The following is a 22,569-nucleotide window of genomic DNA, read 5'->3' as shown; positions in this document are numbered from 1 at the left end:
GGCTCTGGCGACATTTTGTGAAAGACCAGAGCCCCCCGGCAGTTCTTCCATGCGTTCCAGTATGACTAATTCCGGGAAAATGGCCGCCGGAATCTCGAGAGATGAGATCTCAGCGCTGAAATCTCATCTCCCGAGATTCCGGCGGCCATTTTCCCGGAGTCAGTCATACTGGAACGCATGGAAGAACTGCCGGGGGGCTCTGGTCTTTCACAAAATGTCGCCAGAGCCCCCCGCAGCACCGGAGCCTTCAGCATCACCCGGGGCAGCAGCGGACAACCCCGGCAGTGGCGGCGGACGACAGCGGCGGCAGGCGGACACCCCCTCCTCCCAGCCTGTAATGGTAAGCGGTATATCCGCTTTGTTAGACGCACCCACATTTCCCCCCCAAATTTGGGGGAAATAAAGTGCGTCTTACAAAGCGGAAAATACGGTATATATTCTTTAAAACTTCAGCTTAGTGAGTGTGAACGAGCTGAGTGTGACCTGAGCGTAAGTGTGAACGGCGGTAAGTGTGACTTGTGATTCAGTGAGGAGGTATTTGGAAAACCTTTAACCCTCCGTCAGGGAAAACTGATCTGACAGGCGCAGCTCACTTCGTTTCATTTCTCTATTTTCAGTGGTTTGTCTGGGAAACACCATCCTCCCAGTACCTTTCTAACTTTAAAGGCTGTGTGAGACCTGAGAAGCGTCTTGTGCTGCAGAGCTGCAGGAGATCAGATATCGGTGTTTTGGCTTCTCAGGCTCATTGCCCCTGAATGCGTCACACCTTTGACGATTAGAATTTGCTGTTTTTATTCATCCCAATTGTTTTTTTAGCTTGTTTTATGAATAGCTAGTGCTAAATTTGTGGATTTGTCATAGAAGGTTTTGTTAGAAATAAGAGTGTGCTTCTCAGGCACATTGCGCCCTAACACATATTCTCTCTCTTGCTTCAGCTTTTCTTATGAAATGGCGAGAATATTTGACGAGGTGGATTGCTGCTGAGGGAAAAAAATATATATATATTCTATAAATCTTCAGCTTAGGCTGGTTTCACACTTGCGTTTTGATCTGCAGCGTTTTAAACGCAAACGCATTTAAACGCATTTGGTGCAAAAACGCGTTTAAACGCTGCATTTTTTAGGCGCATGCGTTTTTGTATGTTTTTGAAAAGCATGATGAGAAGTGTGTGACAGCTGCCAATCATCAAAATCAACTAGAAAACCCACTATAAACAGAAATACCTAGGGTTAGGGTTAGGATCCCTAGTAACCCTAGGGATCCTAACCCTAACCCACAAACTCTAACCCTAACCCTAAAACACAAACTCTAACCCTAACCCAAACTCTAACCCTAACCCAAATTCTAACCCTAACTCTAACACAAACTCTAACCCTAAAACACAAACTCTAACCCTAAAACACAAACTCTAACCCTAAAACACAAACTCTAACCCTAAAACACAAACTCTAACCCTAAAACACAAACTCTAACCCTAAAACACAAACTCTAACCCTAAAACACAAACTCTAACCCTAACCCTAAAACACAAACTCTAACCCCAACACAAACTCTAACCCTAAAACACAAACTCTAACCCTAACCCAAACTCTAACCCTAACACAAACTATAACCCTAACACAAACTCTAACCCTAACCCTAACACAAACTCTAACCCTAGCCCTAAAACACATACTCTAACCCTAACCCTAAAACAAACTCTAACCCTAACACACAAACTCTAACCCTAACCCACAAACTCTAACCCTAACTCTAACCCAAACTCTAACCCTAACCCTAAAACACAAACTCTAACCCTAACCCTAAAACACAAACTCTAACCCTAAAACACAAACTCTAACCATAACCCTAAAACACAAACTCTAACCCTAAAACACAAACTCTAACCTTAACCCAAATTCTAACCCTAACCCTAAAACACAAACTCTAACCCTAACACACAAACTCTAACCCTAACACAAACTCTAACCCTAGCCCTAAAACACAAACTCTAACCCTAACCCTAAAACAAACTAACCCTAACACACAAACTCTAACCCTAACCCACAAACTCTAACCCTAACTGTAACCCAAACTCTAACCCTAACCCTAAAACACAAACTCTAACCCTAACACACAAACTCTAACCCTAACACAAACTCTAACCCTAGCCCTAAAACACAAACTCTAACCCTAACCCTAAAACAAACTAACCCTAACACACAAACTCTAACCCTAACCCACAAACTCTAACCCTAACTGTAACCCAAACTCTAACCCTAACCCTAAAACACAAACTCTAACCCTAACCCTAAAACACAAACTCTAACCCTAACCCTAAAACACAAACTCTAACCCTAACCCTAAAACACAAACTCTAACCCTAACACAAACTCTAACCCTAAAACACAAACTCTAACCCTAACCCAAACTCTAACCCTAACCCTAACACAAACCCTAACACAAACTCTAACCCTAACCCAAACTCTAACCCTAGCCCTAAAACACAAACCCTAACCCTAAAACAAACTCTAACCCTAACCCTAACACACAAACTCTAACCCTAACCCTAACACACAAACTCTAACCCTAAAACACAAACTCTAACCCTAACCCTTAAACAAACTCTAACCCTTACCCGCAAAAAACACAAACTCTAACCCTAAAACACAAACTCTAACCCTAAAACAAACTCTAACCCTAACCTTAGGGATCCTAACCCTAACCCTTAGGGTTAGGGTTTGGCTTATCAGTGTGTATTCTTGGGTTTTTCTATAAAAACGCATGCGTTTAAATACGCATGTGCTTAAAAACGCATGCGTTTACATAGACATCAATACGTTTTTTTGCCGCAAAAAAAGCATGCTTTTTTTGCGGCAAAAAAACGCCGCTAAAATTAATACATGTTGCATTTCTGCAATACAATGCATGAAGAGAAAAAACGCATGCGTTTTTAATGTTAAGTATAGGGAAAAAAACGCAAGCTTTTTTTTTTCGTTTTTAAGCGCAAAAAAAAACGCAAGTGTGAAACCAGCCTTAGCGAGTGTGAACGAGCCGAGTATGACCTGAGCGTGAGTGTGAACGGCGGTAAATGTGACTTGTGATTCAGTGACTTTGGATTCAGGGAGTTTCCAAGGGAGGAATTACTGAATTGCTGTCTGTATCTTATTAATACTTTGCATTTGTTTTTTTTATTTATTTAACATTTCTATGTGGTGCAATCCCCATTAGGAAATGTGCTCCACTATTGTTAACGCCATCCAGTGCACATCTTGCCACATGTATGCAGTCCTTGATCAGCCGGTCGAGGGTGCATACTGCTGTGCGAGATGTGAGCACGTTGTGCATTTGGAAACCCAGATTCTGAATCTAAATGTGCAGCTGGCAACACGGAGATCCATTGACAACATGGAAAGGAGTCTTCTGCTCACTGAGCAGACACTCAATGGGATAGATGAAGGGGGGATGGTAGGATGGAGCTGTAGGACAGTGGAGTAGCAAGCTGGGTGACAGTTAGGAAGCGGGGTAGAGGGAAGAGTGCCAGGGAGGCTAGTCCTGATCTGGAACACCCCATTAAGTTTGCTAAGTTGGCAGATGAGGGGGGTGCCAGTACAGGGGTAGCACTGCTGCAGCCAGGCATGTCCTCAAAGCCGGGGGAGTGACTGCTCCAGTAAGGAGGGAAATAGGAGAGCAGGGCAGGCCAGACAGGTGCTGGTAGTGAGAGACTCAATTATTAGGGGAACAGATAGGGCAATCTGTCACAAAGACCGGGATCGTCGAACGGTGTGCTGCCTACCTGGCGCTCGAGTCCGACACATTGCTGATCGGGTGGACAGATTACTGGGAGGGGCTGGTGAGGACCCAATGGTCATGGTGCACATTGGCACAAATGACAAAGTTAGAGGTAGGTGAAGGTCCTTAAAGATGATTTCAGGGAATTAGGCTGCAAGCTGAAAACAAGGACCTCCAACGTGGTATTTTCCGAAATACTGCCTGTACCACGTGCCACGCAAGAGGCGCAACGGGAGATTAGGGAGGTTAATAAGTGGCTCAAGAATTGGTGTAGGAAGGAGGGGTTTGGGTTTTCTTCAGAACTGGGCCGACTTCTCAGTTGGCTACAGGCTCTACGCTAGGGATGGGCTGCACCTCAATGGGGAAGGTGCAGCTGTGTTGGGGGAGAAAATGGCTAGAAGGTTGGAGGAGTGTTTAAACTAGGGATTGGGGAGGGTATTCATTTTATAGGAGGGGGAGATCGTGTAGATAGAGACCTGGGCACAAATAAGGAAGTTGGGGGTGGCGGTGGCATGGGGGGTGGTGTTAGAACAGTTAATAATTTAAGAAAGAATAAAGGTGCAGAGAGATACATAAAATGTTTGTATACTAATGCCGGAAGCCTCGCCAACAAAATGGACAAATTAGAACTAATGTTGTTGGAGCATAATTATGACATGGTGGGGATATCTGAAACATGGCTGGATGAGAGCCATGACTGGGCTGTTAACTTGCAGGGCTATTGCCTGTTCAGAAACGACCGTACAGATAAGCGAGGGGGAGGGGTGTGTCTGTATGTTAAATCGTCCTTAAAACCCATCCTGCGTGATAATATAGGTGAATCTAATGAAAATGTAGAATCCCTGTGGGTGGAGATAAGGGGAGGGGGAAAAAATAATAAATTACTGCTAGGGGTTTGTTATAAATCTCCAAAAATAATGGAAGCAATGGAGAATATCCTCGTAAAGCAAATAGATGAAGCTGCGACTCAAGGGGAAGTCATTATTATGGGGGACTTCAACTACCCTGAAATAGATTGGGGAACAGAAACCTGCAGTTCCAGCAAAGGTAATCGGTTTTTAACAACTATGAGAGACAATTACCTTTCACAACTGGTTCAGGACCCAACAAGAAGGGGGGCACTGCTAGACCTAATATTAACCAACAGGCCAGACCGCATATCAAATATAAGGGTTGGGGGTCACTTGGGGAATAGTGATCACGAAATAATAAGTTTTCATGTATCCTTTAATAAGAAGTGTAGTAGAGGGGTTACAAGGACACTAAACTTCAGGAGGGCAAATTTCCAACGTATGAGAGAGGATCTTGGTGCAATTAACTGGGACGATATCCTGAGACATAAAAATACACAAAGAAAATGGGAGACATTTATTAGCATCCTGGATAGGACCTGTGCACAGTATATACCGTACGGGAATAAACATACTAGAAATAGGAGGAAACCAATATGGCTAAATAGAGCTGTAAGGGGCACAATAAGTGACAAAAAGAAAGCATTTAGAGAATTAAAGGAAGTAGGTAGTGATGAGGCATTAAATAAATACAGAAAATTAAATAAATTCTGTAAAAAGCAAATCAAGGCAGCAAAGATTGAGACAGAGAGACTCATTGCCAGAGAGAGTAAAAATAATCCTAAAATATTCTTTAACTACGTAAATAGTAAGAAACTAAAAAATGATAGTTCTGGCCCCCTTAAAAATAGTCTGGGTGAAATGGTGGATGAGGATGAGGAAAAAGCCAATAAGCTAAATGACTTTTTTTCATCAGTATTTACATAAGAAAATCCCATGGCAGACAAAATGACTAGTGATAAAAATTCCCAATTAAATGTCACCTGCTTAACCCAGCAGGAAGTACGGCGGCGTCTAAAAATCACTAAAATTGACAAATCTCCGGGCCTGGATGGGATACACCCCCGAGTACTGCAGGAACTAAGTACAGTTATTGATAGACCATTATTTTTAATCTTTAATGACTCTATAATAACAGGGTCTGTACCACAGGACTGGCGTATAGCAAATGTGGTGCCAATATTCAAAAAGGGGACAAAAACTGAACTCGGAAATTATAGGCCAGTAAGCTTAACCTCTACTGTGGGTAAAACCCTGGAGGGCATTTTAAGGGATGCTATACTGGAGTATCTGAAGAGGAATAACCTCATGACCCAGTATCAGCACGGGTTTACTAGGGACCGTTCATGTCAGACTAATCTGATCAGCTTCTATGAAGAGGTAAGTTCCGGACTGGACCAAGAGAACCCAGTAGACGTAGTGAATATGGACTTTTCAAAAGCCTTTGATACGGTGCCACACAAAAGGTTGATACATAAAATGAGAATAATGGGGATAGGGGAAAATATGTGTAAGTGGGTTAAGAGCTGGCTCGGATAGGAAACAAAGGGTGGTTATTAATGGAGCACACTCGGACTGGGTAGCGGTTAGCAGTGGGGTACCACAGGGGTCAGTATTGGGCCCTCTTCTTTTTAACATTTATTAATGACCTTGTAGGGGGCATTCAGAGCAGAATTTCAATATTTGCAGATGACACTAAAGTCTGCAGGGTAATCAATACAGAGGAGGACAATTTTATATTACAGGATGATTTATGTAAACTAGAAGCTTGAGCTGATAAATGGCAAATGAGCTTTAATGGGGATAAATGTAAGGTCATGCACTTGGGGAGAAGTAATAAGATGTATTGTATAACTATGCGCTTAATTCTAAAACCGTCAATGAAAAAGCCCTGGGTGTGTGGGTGGATGACAAACTCATATTCAGTGGCCAGTGTCAGACAGCTGCTACAAAGGCAAATAAAATAATGGGATGCATTAAAAGAGGCATAGATGCACATGAGGATAACATAATTTTACCTCTATACAAGTCACTAGTTCGACCACACTTATAATACTGTGCACAGTTCTGGTCTCCGGTGTATAAGACATAGCTGAACTGGAGCGGGTGCAGAGAAGAGAAGTTATTAGAGGACTGGGGGGGGGGGGGGGGGGCGGGTGGTGGATGGGGAGGGGTCTCCAATACCAAGATAGGTTATTACACTTGGGGCTATTTAGTTTGGAAAAAGGAAGACCAAGGGGTGATCTTATTTTAATGTATAAATATATGAGGGGACAGTACAAAGACCTTTCTGATGATCTTTTTAATCATAGACCTGAGACAGGGACAAGGGGGCATCCTCTACGTCTGGAGGAAAGAAGGTTTAAGCATAATAACAGATGCGGATTCTTTACTGTAAGAGCAGTGAGACTATGGAACTCTCTGCCGTATGATGTTGTAATGAGTGATTCATTACTTAAATTTAAGAGGGGACTGGATACCTTTCTGGAAAAGTATAATGTTGCAGGGTATATATACTAGATTCCTTGAAAGAGCGTTGATCCAGGGAACTAGTCTGATTGCCGCATGTGGAGTCGGGAAGGAATTTTTTTCCCCAAAGTGGAGCTTACTCTTTGCCACATGGTTTTTTTTTGCCTTCCTCTGGGTCAACATGTTAGGGCATGTTAGGTTAGGCTATGGGTTGAACTAGATGGACTTAAAGTCTTCCTTCAACCTTAATAACTATATTACTATGTAGAGTATGATGCATCCATATTGAGACATATCCACTATGCGAGCTGTATATTTGTTTTTGAAGGAGGGAATACTATTTACTTTATCATACATTGCTTATATAGTGCCATTAATTACACAGTGCTTACAGACATTATTGGCACTGTCCCCATTGGGGATCACAATCTAATTTCCCTATCAGTATGTCCTGTGTGGGAGAAAACCCACACAAACACGGGGAGAACTCCTGCAGATGTTGTCCTTGGTGGGATGTGAACCCAGAACCCCAGGGCTGCAAGGCTGCTAACCACTGTGCCACCACTGTAAGTGTATTTGTTAATGGTCATACATTTAATGTATATATGCATGTTCTATATGTGATATTATCATGTATTTGAATATTCCTCTTTCACAGTGAGAATTTACGTTTTGTTCTTTGTTTAATAATTTCGTTGTGCAGTCTCCATACAATTCTCTGTGATGAGGTCACTTCCCTTGAGTTAACCTTTATATGTCGTACAAATCTTTCTTTTCCCATTGTTGATGAAAGCCTGTGATGGGCTGAAACGCATCGCAATTGTATTTTTATATATATATATATTTTTTTAAATAAAACCCTGATTGATCAGGACCTCTTTGAATTCTCTACAATGGCCACAGATAAAATATTAACAAAATGTAGCCATAAAACAGTAGAAATGATTCTCCATTCACTTTCACGGGAGTTTCAAAAATATATCTACGCATGTTCACCTATTTTGGAACTCCCATAGATGAGAGTGTAGAGTTCTGCTCAGCAACTTCACATCCAAGAACCTTAAAGGGCTTTTCTCAGCGCCAAGATCCTATCCCAATAAATAATGTTTTATTATAATAATCTTAGCAAATCTCCCAAATTAGAAATGTAGGTTTTTAAATCCGCTATGCCGCTTACCTCATGTGCAGGGCATTGCAGTAACTTGGGTATCCATGGTTACAACCAATAATCGCTAGTTGTCACTATATGAGTGGTCATAACCATGGATACCTAAGCTGCTATAATGCCTTACATGGAGAAAGCAACATAGCAAATAAGAAGAACTGTACTGCATTTCTAATTGGAGGTATTTGCTAATATTATTACTATTACACACACCTACTACATATTGGGTTAGGATCTTGGAGATGGGAATACCCCTTTAAGTAAAATATGACAAATCGAATGATGTAAAAATTAATCTGAATAGAAGGCCCATACTGTTAGTGGTGCTCTGTTTACTGGTGCCGCCACTGCTGCTGCTGCCCAGACTGGTGCTGCTCTGATTCAAGCTGCTTGTAGAAAGTCTTTGGAAGCCTGTTTTGGAAGCTGCGTTGTCACCTAGAGAGTGTTCTTCAATATTCAAAGGAAACTGATAATCATCCTTATTAACTTCTTCCTATAAAAGATAATTGGAAAGGGTAAATAGGATTTATATGAAAAAAAAAAAAAAAAATCGATTGGTATTGCAACACTGAGGACAATCGCTCAACGCCACAATAATTTACAAAAAGAACATCAGCTCTAATAAAATGGGAACAAAGGCACATGGATGCCATATTGAGGAAACGTCTTTAAAGGGAACCTGTCAGCAGGATTGTGCACAGTAACCTAGAGACACTGTCAGGTTGGCGCCGTTATACTGATTAGAATGATACCTGGGTGATGAAATCTGTCTTGTGGTTGTTGTGTAATCTTTATTTTCAGTTTTGACTTAATGATATTCTCGTGCTACGGGGCGGCCTGTGGGGGGTCTTCATGTCGTGCTCTGCATACCTATTCATCTCTAAAGGTACAGTCACATTAAGCGACGCTGCAGCGATATAGACAACGATGCCGATCGCTGCAGCGTCGCTGTTTAGTCGTTGTGTGGTCGCTGGAGAGCTGTCACACAGACAGCTCTCCAGCGACCAACGATGCCGAACTCCCCTGGTAACCAGGGTAAACATCGGATAACTAAGCGCAGGGCCACGCTTAGTAACCCGATGTTTACCCTGGTTACCATTGTAAATGTAAAAAAAAAAAAAAAGACAACATACTTACATTCCGGTGTCTGTCGCGTCCCCCGGCGTCAGCTTCCCTGCACTGTGTAAGCGCCAGCCGTAAAGCAGAGCGGTGATGTCACCGGTGTGCTCTGCTTTATGGCCGGCCGGCGCTGACACAGTGCAGGGAAGCTGACGCCGGGGAACGCGACAGACACCGGAATGTGAGTATGTTGTGTTTTTTTTTTACATTTACAATGGTAACCAGGGTAAATATCGAGTTACTAAGCGCGGCCCTGCGCTTAGTAACCCGATGTTTACCCTGGTTACAAGTGAACACATTGCTGGATCGGCGTCACACACGCCGATTCAGCGATGTCAGCGGGTGATCCAGCGACGAAATAAGGTGCTGGCCTTCTAGCTCCGACCAGCGATGTCACAGCAGGATCCTGATCGCTGCTGCGTGTCAAACACAACGATATCGCTATCCATGACGCTGCAACGTCACGGATCGCTATCGTTATCGTTCTAAAGTTGCTCAGTGTGAAGGTACCTTTAGGCTTTTGACAGGTAACCTGCCCCCTATTTCACATAATAAATATTCTATATACAGTGGGAGAGAAGTATTTGATCCCTTGCTGATTTTGTAAGTTTGCCCACTGACAAAGACATGAACAGTCTATAATTTTAAGTGTAGGTTACTTTTAATATTGAGAGATAGAATATCAAAAATAAAATCCAGAAAATCACATTGTATAAATTATATAAATGTATTTGCAATTTGCAGGGAAAAATAAGTATTTGATCCCTTACAAATTGGCTCTCCATGCATGTGCTGTGACACAGCCACGACACATGCAGTTGTGGCGCTGATCAGCTGAGCCAGGTTCTCTCTGCAGCTCATTCGGCAAGCACTATAGCTTACCGAATAAGAGGGAACCTGAACAAATTCACTAATCTCTAATCAAATACTTATTTCTCACTGCAAAATGCAAATACATTTATATAATTTATACAATGTGATTTTCTGGATTTTATTTTTTATATTCTCTCTCTCAATGTTACAATTTACCTACCCTTAAAATTATTGACTGTTAACAAAATCAACAAGGAATCAAATACTTATTTCCCCCACTGTATATATTGAAAAAAAAATCCCCTTTTGCAGGCAGAGGCCGGCTCTGCAGCAGAGCAGTGAGTATTCCAGCAGCTTCCCTTCGGCTTGCAAGCAGCATATGACGTCCCTGCCATGCGCTGCTTACAAGCATTAAGCAGCTGCTGGCACCGGAGCAGGACGCTGCGAGGGAGGGCCAGGAAGGTAAGTGTGATAGTTTGTGTTTTTTTTATGTTTTTAGATGGGGCCATGCATATCAGGACAGAGATGGGGGCCAATCATCCCAGAATAGGGATGGGGCCCTGCATACCAGTATAAAGATGAGGGCCATGCATACTAGGACGAGATGGGGGCCAATTATACCAGGATAGGGCCATGCATACTCGGACGAGATGGGGGCCAATCATCCCAGAATAGGGATGGGGCCCTGCATACCAGTATAAAGATGAGGGCCATGCATACTAGGACGAGATGGGGGCCAATCATACCAGGATAGGGCCATGCATACTCGGACGAGATGGGGGCCAATCATCCCAGAATAGGGATGGGGCCCTGCATACCAGTATAAAGATGAGGGCCATGCATACTAGGACGAGATGGGGGCCAATCATACCAGGATAGGGCCATGCATACTAGGACGAGATGGGGGCCCTGCATACCACGATATGGATGGGGTCCATGCATACTAGAATGACATGGGGGTCCTGCATACCAGGATAAGGATGAGGGCCATGCATACCAGGAAGGGGATAAGGGGACCATATATACCAGAATAGGGGATATTAAGTACAGGATTGACCACATTTTTTGCTTCAATTTTTTCCCCAATTTCCTCCTCTAAAACCTAGGTGCGTCTTAGGTTACTTTCACACTAGCGTCGTTCGACGCACGTCACAATGCATCGTTTTGGAGAAAAAACACATCCTATAAAGTTGCCCGCAGGATGCGATTTTTCTCCATAGACTTTCATTAACGACGCATTGCGACGGATTGCCACACGTCGCATCCGTCGTGAGACGGATGCGTCGTGTTTTGGTGGACTGTCGGCACAAAAAAATGTTCCATGTAACGATTTTTGTGCGTTGTGTCTGCCATTTCCGACTGCACATGCGCGGCCAGAACTCCGCCCCTCCTCCCCGGACATTACAATGGGGCAGCGGATACGTTGAAAAACTGCATCCGCTGCCCCCGTTGTGATTTTATTTCACAGTATGCGTCTGTAAGTCGGCCCGACGCACTGCGACGGGCCCGTACCGACGCTAGTGTGAAAGTAGCCTTATAGACCAAAAAATACGGTATAACTCTGGGAAGAAAAAAAAAAATGAAAGCGCTACAAACAGAAAATCATCCAATTGGGAAGAGTAAAAAGTGAAAAATTATGTACCAATTTGGGAAATATAACACTGATTTAATTTCCCAGCATGGTTTCAATTCCACATATATTCGGCACATCCTCCAGCCCTGTCCTATTGCTCTTTAACATTATAATTTTAGTTGAAACAGCTCGTATCTTTTGAATGGTTTATACATTTTTAAAGGTGTTGTCCAACTTAGAGGACTTTGTGGAGGGTTAAAAATTTGTTTTACAAATGGTTTAAATAAAACATTTTGCAGGTTTGCCTTCTGTAGCCCTGTCTAATAAGGAGTTTACTGAGAATCCATCAGTAAGCCCACTTATGAGGGTCACTGATGGTATCTTTTTTTAACGTCTGAGCTTCTTTCAGCTGATATATTACACATGCCACATCAAAGTCAAACGGTGCAAGATTTTGTAATTGTAAAAATTATTTTTATCCTCAAATACATGCATTTAAATAAAAAAAAAATCCAAAGAGAGAGCCCCTTTAACTATAACCCGGCAATATACTCAAGTCAAATCCATATTACAGTTAATCAGCTTATTGAAAGAAAACTCCATTAGTACAGGTAAAAATTTGTCTTTGGTGACCCTAAACATACATTAGAGCCATTCAATAACCATGAAGGGCAAAGGCTAAGGAATTATTTTCCCATTTACAAGATTATACATTTAATAGCAAAATACAAGCTATTATTACTTTTTGAAATTAATCTAAATGCATAATAGCCGTTGTGTGTATTGGCGGAGTCTACTAGCAACCTCACAAATCAAGAGTTGGACGCCCAAGAATCTGATATACTACTATATTTTAAAAACAGTCATCACCTCATCATCAGAGTAGTTGTACGCAGACACCACTGTCCCCCACATTTTGCTGGCTACATTGGCTGCTTGCTTCATTCCAGACCTTAGCACATCCATTTTGGGCCCGGTCAAGAGGTTGTCAAACTTGATTCCAGGAAGGGAGTTTACCATTGAACCCAGCGAACCGTGCTGAGAGTTGCGGACAAGTGCCGTTAGTGAGAGAGAACGTTCCTTTTGGTTTTTCAGGTGGTGTTTTGGAGTTGTAGTAAAGGTTTTGGATCTGGATACTGCATTTTTCTGATTTTCACCCTGCACATTGGAGGGAGGGATGGAGTCAGCGGGCAGACTAGATCTCCTCTCAGCTGTCCCTTGGCTAGGACTACCACTTTCCATAGGAGGATCGTTGCTTTTAAGTTCCATACTAGAGGATTTACTCCCCAGGGGACTTTTCAGGTTCATATAGCTTTCAATTTCATCAGCGAGGTTCCGTGCTACCACAGGAGAGATAGACTTTTCCTCGGCAGGAGGAGGATCGTCTTCGACCGATGCTGAAGCCATCAGTGATAATGGATCGTGCCCTTTCTCCACCCCTTCCCTTTCTACTACTTTGGGAAGGTTGTAAAAACTGTTCCTCTTGTTTGGGTCATCTGCGTCCTTGACACAAAGGGTTAGAGGATCATTAGTTTCTGTGTCACTTGTACACTTTAATGACTCTGATGTAGTTTCCTCTTTAACAGTAGCTAAGGAGTCAAAGATTTCCAGTGCCAAGACATTTTCTGGAGTCTGCGTGGCTTGGCGAGCTGGATCACTAGTCCGACCCTCATATTTCTGACTAGGAGCTGGACAGTCAGCATCATCAAAACTGAATTCGTTGTTGGTCTGTGGATGAGGTGGTGTCTTTGATAATGCTGCAGTAAGTATCTTGGCATCGGCTCCCATCTTCATGGCGATCTCAGTAGACATCTCAAGGCTACCTTTCTTCATTATCATGCCTGCACGGCTGTCTGCACTAAAGCTGCAACTTCTCTCAGCAAACATCTTCTGTCTCTTCGGGGCCTTTTCTCCAGACTTCTTACTCTGCGCATCACTGAGAAACACAGAGTCGTCTCCAGAATCCTGAACTGAAGGCACTTGGATTTGCAGACTCCCTGCAACCAGGGGAAACAGGATTAAATCTAAGTAAGAACATTTTCATGCAAATATGAATCATAATAAACTTAGTTTCTTCAATGTGATGTTAAACATGTGGCAATACGATTACCAATCTGTTTACACAACAACCCAGCTTCAGAAACACACTGAATGATAGCAAAGCCTGTCATAATGTTCTCGGCAGCACACGTCTTGTTTACACAGGATGAGCTGCCGAGAACAATGATCTTTTGTGCAAACCAAAAGATCATTACATTTGATGAATATGTGTCTTGCTTTGTCAGGTGATCGGCAGCCTCTTTAGACTGCATGATTATCCCATGATAATCCTGCCTTTAATGGATGCAGCAATTTCATTAACTTGTAAGATCATTAGAGATCTTTACGTCAGCTGGTTTTACCTGCTCAGGACATAGAAATATTAAAAGCAAGGTCCTCCGATTCTAACATTGATAATGTGATGTATTGGGAGATGCGAATCTGAACGTTGAAAAATAATGCTGCACGATCTCTGATCAGCCATAACCGCTGCCTGACACGTGTTAGAAATCCTCCCTATCCATTTGCCTAGATTTTACCTCTTTTAAAGACCAGGCAATTATTAATTTTTGCAGTCTCACCTTTTCCTCTAGTTCTTTCAAGAGCAATAGGTTTTTTTTGGCAACATTGCTGTAGAATTTTTTTTTGTTTCTTTATTTTCCAGTGAGACATAGTAAGTTTTGAATGACAATATTCATTTTACAAAATAATTTTTTTTAATTACCCTATTTTAAATTTTTGAACAGGGATAAGGGGGAGTGATATAAACTTAGATGTATTTTTTCTTTACTAGACCTTGAACCTGCACTTGCTTGATTACTCACACCGTATTGCAATATGTAGTACAAAAGACTTTCTCCTATGGAGCCCAACCGAAGACTGTGCTTCACAGAACGACTAAGACAGCAGCTATGGGGGGCTATGGGGGGATGTGGGAGGCTATGCCCTTCAACAGGCTCCCGACTGCCATGATAACCCATCAGCTGCCTGTGCCTGTGTCTCGGCTTGGAAGAAGCGATGGGAGCATCACAATTAAGATACCCTATCAAACTGATCCTTATGCTTGCACATTTTACCAATTTATAGACCAATTTCAAGTACTGACTGGTTACTTACTGCTTAATACAGGTGCTTCTCACAAAATTAGAATATCATCAAAAAGTTAATATATTATATAGTCATTACAAACAGAATGATCTTACAACCAATGAAAACCCAAAAGTCATTATCTCAGTAAATTAGAATACTTTACAATATCAGCTTTGAAAAAATGATTTTAAAATCCAAAATGTTGGCCAACTGAAATGTATGTTCAGTAAATGCACTCAATCCTTGGTCGTGGCTCCTTTTTCATCAATTACTGCATCAATGCAGTGTTGCATGGAGGCGATGAGACTGGCACTGCTGAGGTGTTACGGAAGCCCAGGTTGGTTTGATAGCAGCCTTCAGCTCTTCTGCATTGTTGGGTCTGGTGTCTCTCATCTTCCTCTTGACAGTACCCCATATATTCGCCATGGGGTTAAAGTCAGGCGACTTTGCTGGCCAATCAAGCACAATGATTCTGTTGTTTTTGAACCAGGTATTGGTACTTTTGGCAGTGTGGACAGGTGCCAAGTCCTGCTGGAGAATGACATTTCCATCTCCAAAAAGCTTGTCGGCAGAGGGAAGCATGAAGTGCTCTAAAATTTCCTGGTAGATGGCTGCGCTGACTTTGGTCTTTGTAAAACACAGTGGACCTACAACTGCAGAGGCCATGGCTCCCCAAACCATCACCGATTGTGGAAACTTCACAATAGACATCAAGCAGCTTGGATTGTGTGCCTCTCCTCTCTTCCTCCAGACTCTGGAATCTTTGTTTCCAAATAAAATGCAAAATTTACTTTCATCTGAAAACAACATCTTGGACCACTGAGCAACAGTCCAGTTATTTTTCTCCTTGGCTCAGGTAAGACGCTTCTTGTCCATTGGTCATGAGTGGCTTGACACAAGGAATGTGACACTTGTAGCCCATATCCTGGATATGTCTGTGTGTGGTAGCTCTTGAAGCAATGACTCCTGCAGCAGTCCGCTCCTTGTCAATCTCCCCCAAATTTTGGAATGGCCTTTTCATAATCCTTTTAAGGCTGCGGTTAACCCGGTTGCTCATGCTCCTTTTTCTAGCACACTTTTTCCATCCACTCAACGTTCCATTAATATGCTTGGATACCACACTCTATGAACAGCCAGCTTCTTTAGCAATGACCGTTTGTGGCTTACCCTCCTCTTGGAGTGTGTCAATGACTGCCTTCTGGACATCTGTCAAGTCAGCAGTCTTCCCCATGATTGTGGAGCCTACTGAAACAGACTAAGGGACCTTTTTAAATGCTTAGGAAGCCTTTGCAGGTGTTTTTGTTAATTATTGCAATTTACTGAGATAATGACTTTTGGGTTTTCATTGGCAGTAAGCCATAATTATCAACATTAACAAAAACACTTGAAACAGATCACTCTGTTTGTAATGACTCTATATACGAGTTTCACATTTTGTATTGAAGAACTGAAATACATTTTTGATGATATTCCAATTTGTGAGAAGCACCTGTATATCCAACCCCTTCACAAGTGCCATTGCAATGAGATATTCAATATTACTCACTTCACCAGTCAGTGTTCTTGACGCTATGACTAGTCGGTATATATGTTTAGTAATGGATGATTACTAGGTCAGCTGCCAATTTGTCTCAGCATGCAGACCAGCACAGAAGTCAGATCTTCGTCCATCAGCTGATGACGGAGACATCTTCCTTCTTAGCTTACTTTCTTATAGCATTTTGCGAGGCAACAATTCTAATCAAATTAACTACTCGCACTCAAAATATGTCATTCCAGAATATTACAACTCACCACTACTGCTTTTCCTCCTTGTAACATCAAATATTCCAGAGGGCACTTTAACAATACTACTTCCATATGGAGGAGATTCTGGTGGACTTCTAGTCTCAGAGATTGTCATTTGATTTTCACTTTGGCCATCAGGATCTACTGATATACAAATAAGTAAACATAGATAAGTCTGTTGGCGTTCAAAGGTTTTGACTTGGATATCCTGTCAAACATTGTAAAATGTTTTAAAAATAATAAAAAAATTACCTGATTAAAAAAAAAAAAAAAAAAAAAAAAAAGAACGATCAGTTAAATTACTAGCTAGCTCATCTAGTATTACAGTCATGAGAAAACTCACATACATCTTTGAATTCTATGGTTTCACATGGGCATAATAAACATTTCGTCCTTAGAACATCTTCGAATTAGGTAAATAACTTCGATGAACCACACCAAATAAAAAAAATCACAGTGTCATTATTTTCCAAAACTAGGAAAAAATACAGCAGCAGTTTGTGAAAAATTAAGTACACGAAGCAATAACAAAGTTATACAGAAAATTATTATTTCATTAGTATTTCACATTGTTCTGGAGGAACGTTGCTAAAGTTCATCCAGATTTGCGGTTATTTGTTTATGCAAGTGTTTTCATGACACCACTAATAATAAGACATATCAGGTTTATCTACGACAAGCATGGAAAGAAACTTTTTATAATGTCAATAACACCTTTACTGGTGTAACCTGTTGCTTCATCGGCAAATGAAGATTAAGTGAACTGGAAGTACGAAAGCAGTTCACAAGCCTCTGCCTCCCCCTGGCTCTATTCCTAGCCCAAGCATACCTTCCTCTGCGTCACTTACAGCTCCCCGATTGTGTGGTCAAGCCAGTGAGCGGCCAGTCAAGCAGAAGAAGGTATGACGGTGGGAAAACAGACACGAAAGCGGAGACATGGGAAGTGCTTTAAACACACCCCAAGCACTAAAAAAGGAACTGTACTTTCAACAAACATTGCAGAAATTAAGAATACAGGCAACTGTAATAAACGCTGTAATGTATCTGATTAGAGAATTCCGCTGCCTTCCCCTTTTATCAGACACTTCTTCCTCTTCCCCCTGCCTCCTGAACTTGTAATCCAGTGTGGGAAAATCAGCTCAAATCTCCATCTTGCTCAGATGGATGGGGAAGGAGGAGTGAGGAACAGGGACAGGAAAATAGAGAGGTAGACAAAAACCATCATGCAGGGCTCTGTAACAAATTATTTAGTTCACATCAGAGGTGGGTTCAGATCAGCACAGGTCAGCTCTGCGGTATAATGTCCACCATGTTGCTGCAGCTAGTCTGTGTGAGCTATAAAGTAAATCAAGAGAAGACATTCCCCTCTGTGCTTTGCCTATGGGATAAATCACAGCAGCTAATTTCATCCCAACAATACCCCTGGATTGCAAATTACAAAGAGAATGCAGATGGGAAAACCGGTGAACATTTAATCATGTAAGTCCGATAATGGTCAGAAATTGTGTTATTCCTCGTGTACATATATGACACCTTATTCTGAAAAGTTACTTGAAAGTAAAGTTACTATTTAGGCTTAATTTGTATATGAATAAAAATAGGGATTTTTGTGTGTACTCACCGTAAAATCCTTTTCTCCGAGCCACTCATTGGGGGACACAGGACCATGGGTTATGCTGCTGTCACTAGGAGGCTGACACTAAGCTGAGACAAAAAAAGGTTAGCTCCTCCCCTGCAGTATACACCCTCATGCTGGCTTCCAGAGACCCAGTTCAGTGCAAAAGCAGTAGGATAATAACAACAATATATCAAGTAACATTAGAATATAACATGTCAAACAAACAGTCAAAGACCAAAAAAGGTAACGAGCCGTAAGGCTACCAGGGTGGGTGCTGTGTCCCCCAATGAGTGGCTCGGAGAAAAGGATTTTACGGTGAGTACACACAAAAATCCCTATTTCTCCTTCGCCTCATTGGGGGACACAGGACCATGGGACGTCCCAAAACAGTCCCTGGGAGGGAAACAATACAACCAAATAACTCCGTGTACCATCTGACTACAAATGCGCAACGGCCTCTTGCAGGATACGCCTGCCAAGGGCCGCGTCCGCAGAGGAGTGAATGTGGTCATTGTAATGCTTTGTGAAAGTATGCAGGCTGGACCACGTTGCGGCCTTGCAAACCTGCTCCGCTGTTGCCTGGTGCCGGATGGCCCAGGAAGCACCCATCGACCGAGTGGAGTGTGCTCTAATCCCCACCGGGATAGGACTGCCCCTGACCCGATAGGATTCCTGGATAGCAGATCGGATCCATCTGGCTATCGTGGATTTAGACGCAGCCAAACCCTTTCTGTGACCCTCCGGGAGCACGAAAAGGGCGTCCGATTTTCTGAAATGAGCCGTTCTGGAAATGTACCTCCTGAGGGCCCGTACCACGTCCAGAGTATGGAGAGCCTTCTCAACCCTATGTTTGGGCTGCGGGCAAAAGGAGGGAAGAATGATGTCCTCGTTAAGATGAAAAGATGAGACCACCTTCGGAAGAAACGCCGGGGAAGGGCGTAGGACTACTTTGTCCTGATGAAAGGCAAGGAAAGGAGCCCGGCAGGATAAAGCGGCGAGCTCTGAAACCCTTCTGATGGACGTCACCGCTACCAGGAAGGCAACCTTCCATGAGAGGACAGAGAGCGGAACGTCTTGAAGGGGTTCGAACGGAGGTTCCTGAAGAACCCCCAGGACCAAGTTGAGATCCCAGGTCTCTAACGGCATCCTGTAGGGGGGAACCACATGGGAGACTCCCTGAATGAAGGTCTTGACCTGTAGGTTGGCGGCGATCCTGCGCTGGAACAGCACGGATAACGCTAAGATCTGGCCTTTGAGGGAACTTAGTGCCAAGCCGGAGTCCAGACCGGACTGAAGGAAATTCAAGATGCAAGGGATAGAGAAAGCGAGCGGAGGGTGCCCTCGGAGCCTGCAACATGAGAAGAATGTTTTCCAGACGCGGTGGTAAATGGAGGCGGAAGACGCCTTGCGAGCATTTAACATGGTGGGAATGACCTGCTGAGAGAAACCGGCACGAGTTAGAATCCAGGTTTCAACAGCCACGCCGTTAAACATAGGGCCCCTGAGCTCTGGTGGTAGATCGGACCTTGACGAAGCAGGTCTGGGCGGTCTGGTAACCGCCAGGGAACGTCGGCTACGAGCTGAACGAGTTCCGCGTACCAAGCGCGGCGTGGCCAGTCTGGGGCGACCAGAATGACCGGAACTCCCTCCGTCTTGATCTTTCGGATCACCTTCGGCAGTAAGGGAAGGGGAGGAAACACGTATGGGAGTTGAAACTGATGCCACGGAGAAATCAGCGCGTCTACTCCTATGGCCTGGGGATCCCGAGAACGTGCAAGGAAGTTGTGGACCTTGGCGTTCAATCTGGACGCCATCAGATCCACGTCCGGGGTCCCCCAGCGAAGACAGATCTGTCGAAAGACCTCTGGGTGGAGTTCCCACTCCCCCGAGGCAAGGCCCTGGCGGCTCAGGAAGTCCGCCGCCCAGTTCTCGACTCCCGGAATGTGCACCGCAGAGATGGTGGAATGGTTGGTTTCGGCCCAACGAAGGATGTGAGAGACTTCCTGCATCGCCGCCCTGCTGCGGGTACCCCCCTGGTGGTTGATGTAAGCCACTGCCGTGACGTTGTCCGATTGGACTCGTATTGGGTGACCCGCGAGCAGGGCGTGAAAGCGACTCAGGGCAAGTCTGATAGCACGAATCTCCAGGATGTTGATGGGGAGTCTGGATTCCCGAACTGTCCAACGGCCCTGGGCAGAGTGGTGAAGAAACACCGCCCCCCAGCCGAGGAGACTGGCGTCGGTAGTTACCACTAACCAGCGGATCGGGAGGAAGGACTTCCCCTGGAGAAGGGATGGACCCAGGGTCCACCATACGAGTGATTGTCTGACCCGCGGGGACAGGGGGCAAGGGCGGTCGAGAGATGGGAGACTCCTGTCCCAGTTGTCCAGCAAAGCCTGTTGCAAGGGGCAGAGATGGAGTTGAGCGAAAGGAACCGCTTCGATTGCTGCAACCATCTTTCCCAGGATCTTCATGGCGAACCGAATGGTTCGCGGGCGAGGATGGCAGAGCGTTCGGGCTCCCTGCTGAAGCGCTTGGGCCTTGGACCGAGGAAGCAAGACCAGCCCCCTTGAAGTGTCCAGGATCATTCCCAGAAAGGAGATCCGACGGGCAGGAACGGGAGAGGACTTGTCCAAGGATGGCCATGACAGCCGCCATGACCTTCGTGAATACCCTGGGCGCCGTGGCAAGACCGAAGGGTAAGGCCGTGAACTGGAAATGGTCCTCCAGAACGGCAAAGCGGAGGAACCTCTGATGAGGCGGGAATATCGGAATGTAAAGATGGGCATCCTTGATCTCTATCGATGCCAAGAATTCCCCTCTTTCCATCGAAGAGATGACCGACCTGAGCGATTCCATCCTGAAGTGCCATACTCTTATGCACTTGTTCAGGAGCTTCAGATCCAAAATGGGGCGCACTTTTCCGTCCTTCTTTGGCACGACGAAGAGGTTTGAGTAGAAACCTTTGAACCTCTCGTGTTCCGGGACCGGAACAATGACCCCGCTCTGGCGGAGGGAGTGAATGGCGCAAAGGAGGGCGCGAGACTGAGCTCCCGAACTGGGGAGACGAGAGGGGAAAAACCGAGTTGGAGGAGGAGCGGAGAACTCTATTTTGTAGCCAGACGATACCAGATCCCTGACCCATTCGTCGTGAATGACGGAGAGCCAGGCTTGCTGAAAAAGAGATTAAAAATCAGTGTGCCTCCTATGGACACTAAGCTTGAACTGGGTCTCTGGAAGCCAGCATGAGGGTGTACAGGTCCTTCTCAAAAAATTAGCATATAGTGTTAAATTTCATTATTTACCATAATGTAATGATTACAATTAAACTTTCATATATTATAGATTCATTATCCACCAACTGAAATTTGTCAGGTCTTTTATTGTTTTAATACTGATGATTTTGGCATACAACTCCTGATAACCCAAAAAACCTGTCTCAATAAATTAGCATATCAAGAAAAGGTTCTCTAAACGACCTATTACCCTAATCTTCTGAATCAACTAATTAACTCTAAACACATGCAAAAGATACCTGAGGCTTTTATAAACTCCCTGCCTGGTTCATTACTCAAAACCCCCATCATGGGTAAGACTAGCGACCTGACAGATGTCAAGAAGGCCATCATTGACACCCTCAAGCAAGAGGGTAAGACCCAGAAAGAAATTTCTCAACAAATAGGCTGTTCCCAGAGTGCTGTATCAAGGCACCTCAATGGTAAGTCTGTTGGAAGGAAACAATGTGGCAGAAAACGCTGTACAACCAGAAGAGGAGACCGGACCCTGAGGAAGATTGTGGAGAAGGACCGATTCCAGACCTTGGGGAACCTGAGGAAGCAGTGGACTGAGTCTGGTGTGGAAACATCCAGAGCCACCGTGCACAGGCGTGTGCAGGAAATGGGCTACAGGTGCCGCATTCCCCAGGTAAAGCCACTTTTGAGCTACAGAGAAGCAGCACTGGACTGTTGCTAAGTGGTCCCAAGTACTTTTTTCTGATGAAAGCAAATTTTGCATGTCATTCGGAAATCAAGGTGCCAGAGTCTGGAGGAAGACTGGGGAGAAGGAAATGCCAAAATGCCTGAAGTCCAGTGTCAAGTACCCACAGTCAGTGATGGTGTGGGGTGCCATGTCAGCTGCTGGTGTTGGTCCACTGTGTTTCATCAAGGGCAGGGTCAATGCAGCTAGCTATCAGGAGATTTTGGAGCACTTCATGCTTCCATCGGCTGAAATGCTTTATGGAGATGAAGATTTCATTTTTCAGCACGACCTGGCA

General features: G+C 44.0%; 1 protein-coding gene across 2 annotated transcripts in view; it reads right to left on the bottom strand.

The window, feature by feature from the left end:
• The window catches only part of DENND4C (DENN domain containing 4C), a 181,820-nt gene that overhangs the window by 21,456 nt on the left and 137,795 nt on the right, over nt 1-22,569 (bottom strand). The window contains exons 22-24 of one of the 2 annotated variants that reach the window (XM_069766158.1): nt 16,685-16,822; nt 12,632-13,758; nt 8,572-8,749 (exon numbers count right to left, since the gene is read on the bottom strand). In XM_069766158.1, coding sequence (XP_069622259.1) covers nt 8,572-8,749; nt 12,632-13,758; nt 16,685-16,822 — 1,443 coding nt within the window. The remainder of the gene's footprint in view (nt 1-8,571; nt 8,750-12,631; nt 13,759-16,684; nt 16,823-22,569) is intronic. The other variant, XM_069766167.1, reaches the window with a different exon arrangement.

Source organism: Ranitomeya imitator, chromosome 1 (assembly GCF_032444005.1).
Source record: "Ranitomeya imitator isolate aRanImi1 chromosome 1, aRanImi1.pri, whole genome shotgun sequence".
Lineage (NCBI taxonomy): Eukaryota > Metazoa > Chordata > Amphibia > Anura > Dendrobatidae > Ranitomeya > Ranitomeya imitator.
Note: the sequence above shows the minus strand (reverse complement) of the source record. Positions and strands in the feature narration are given on the sequence as shown.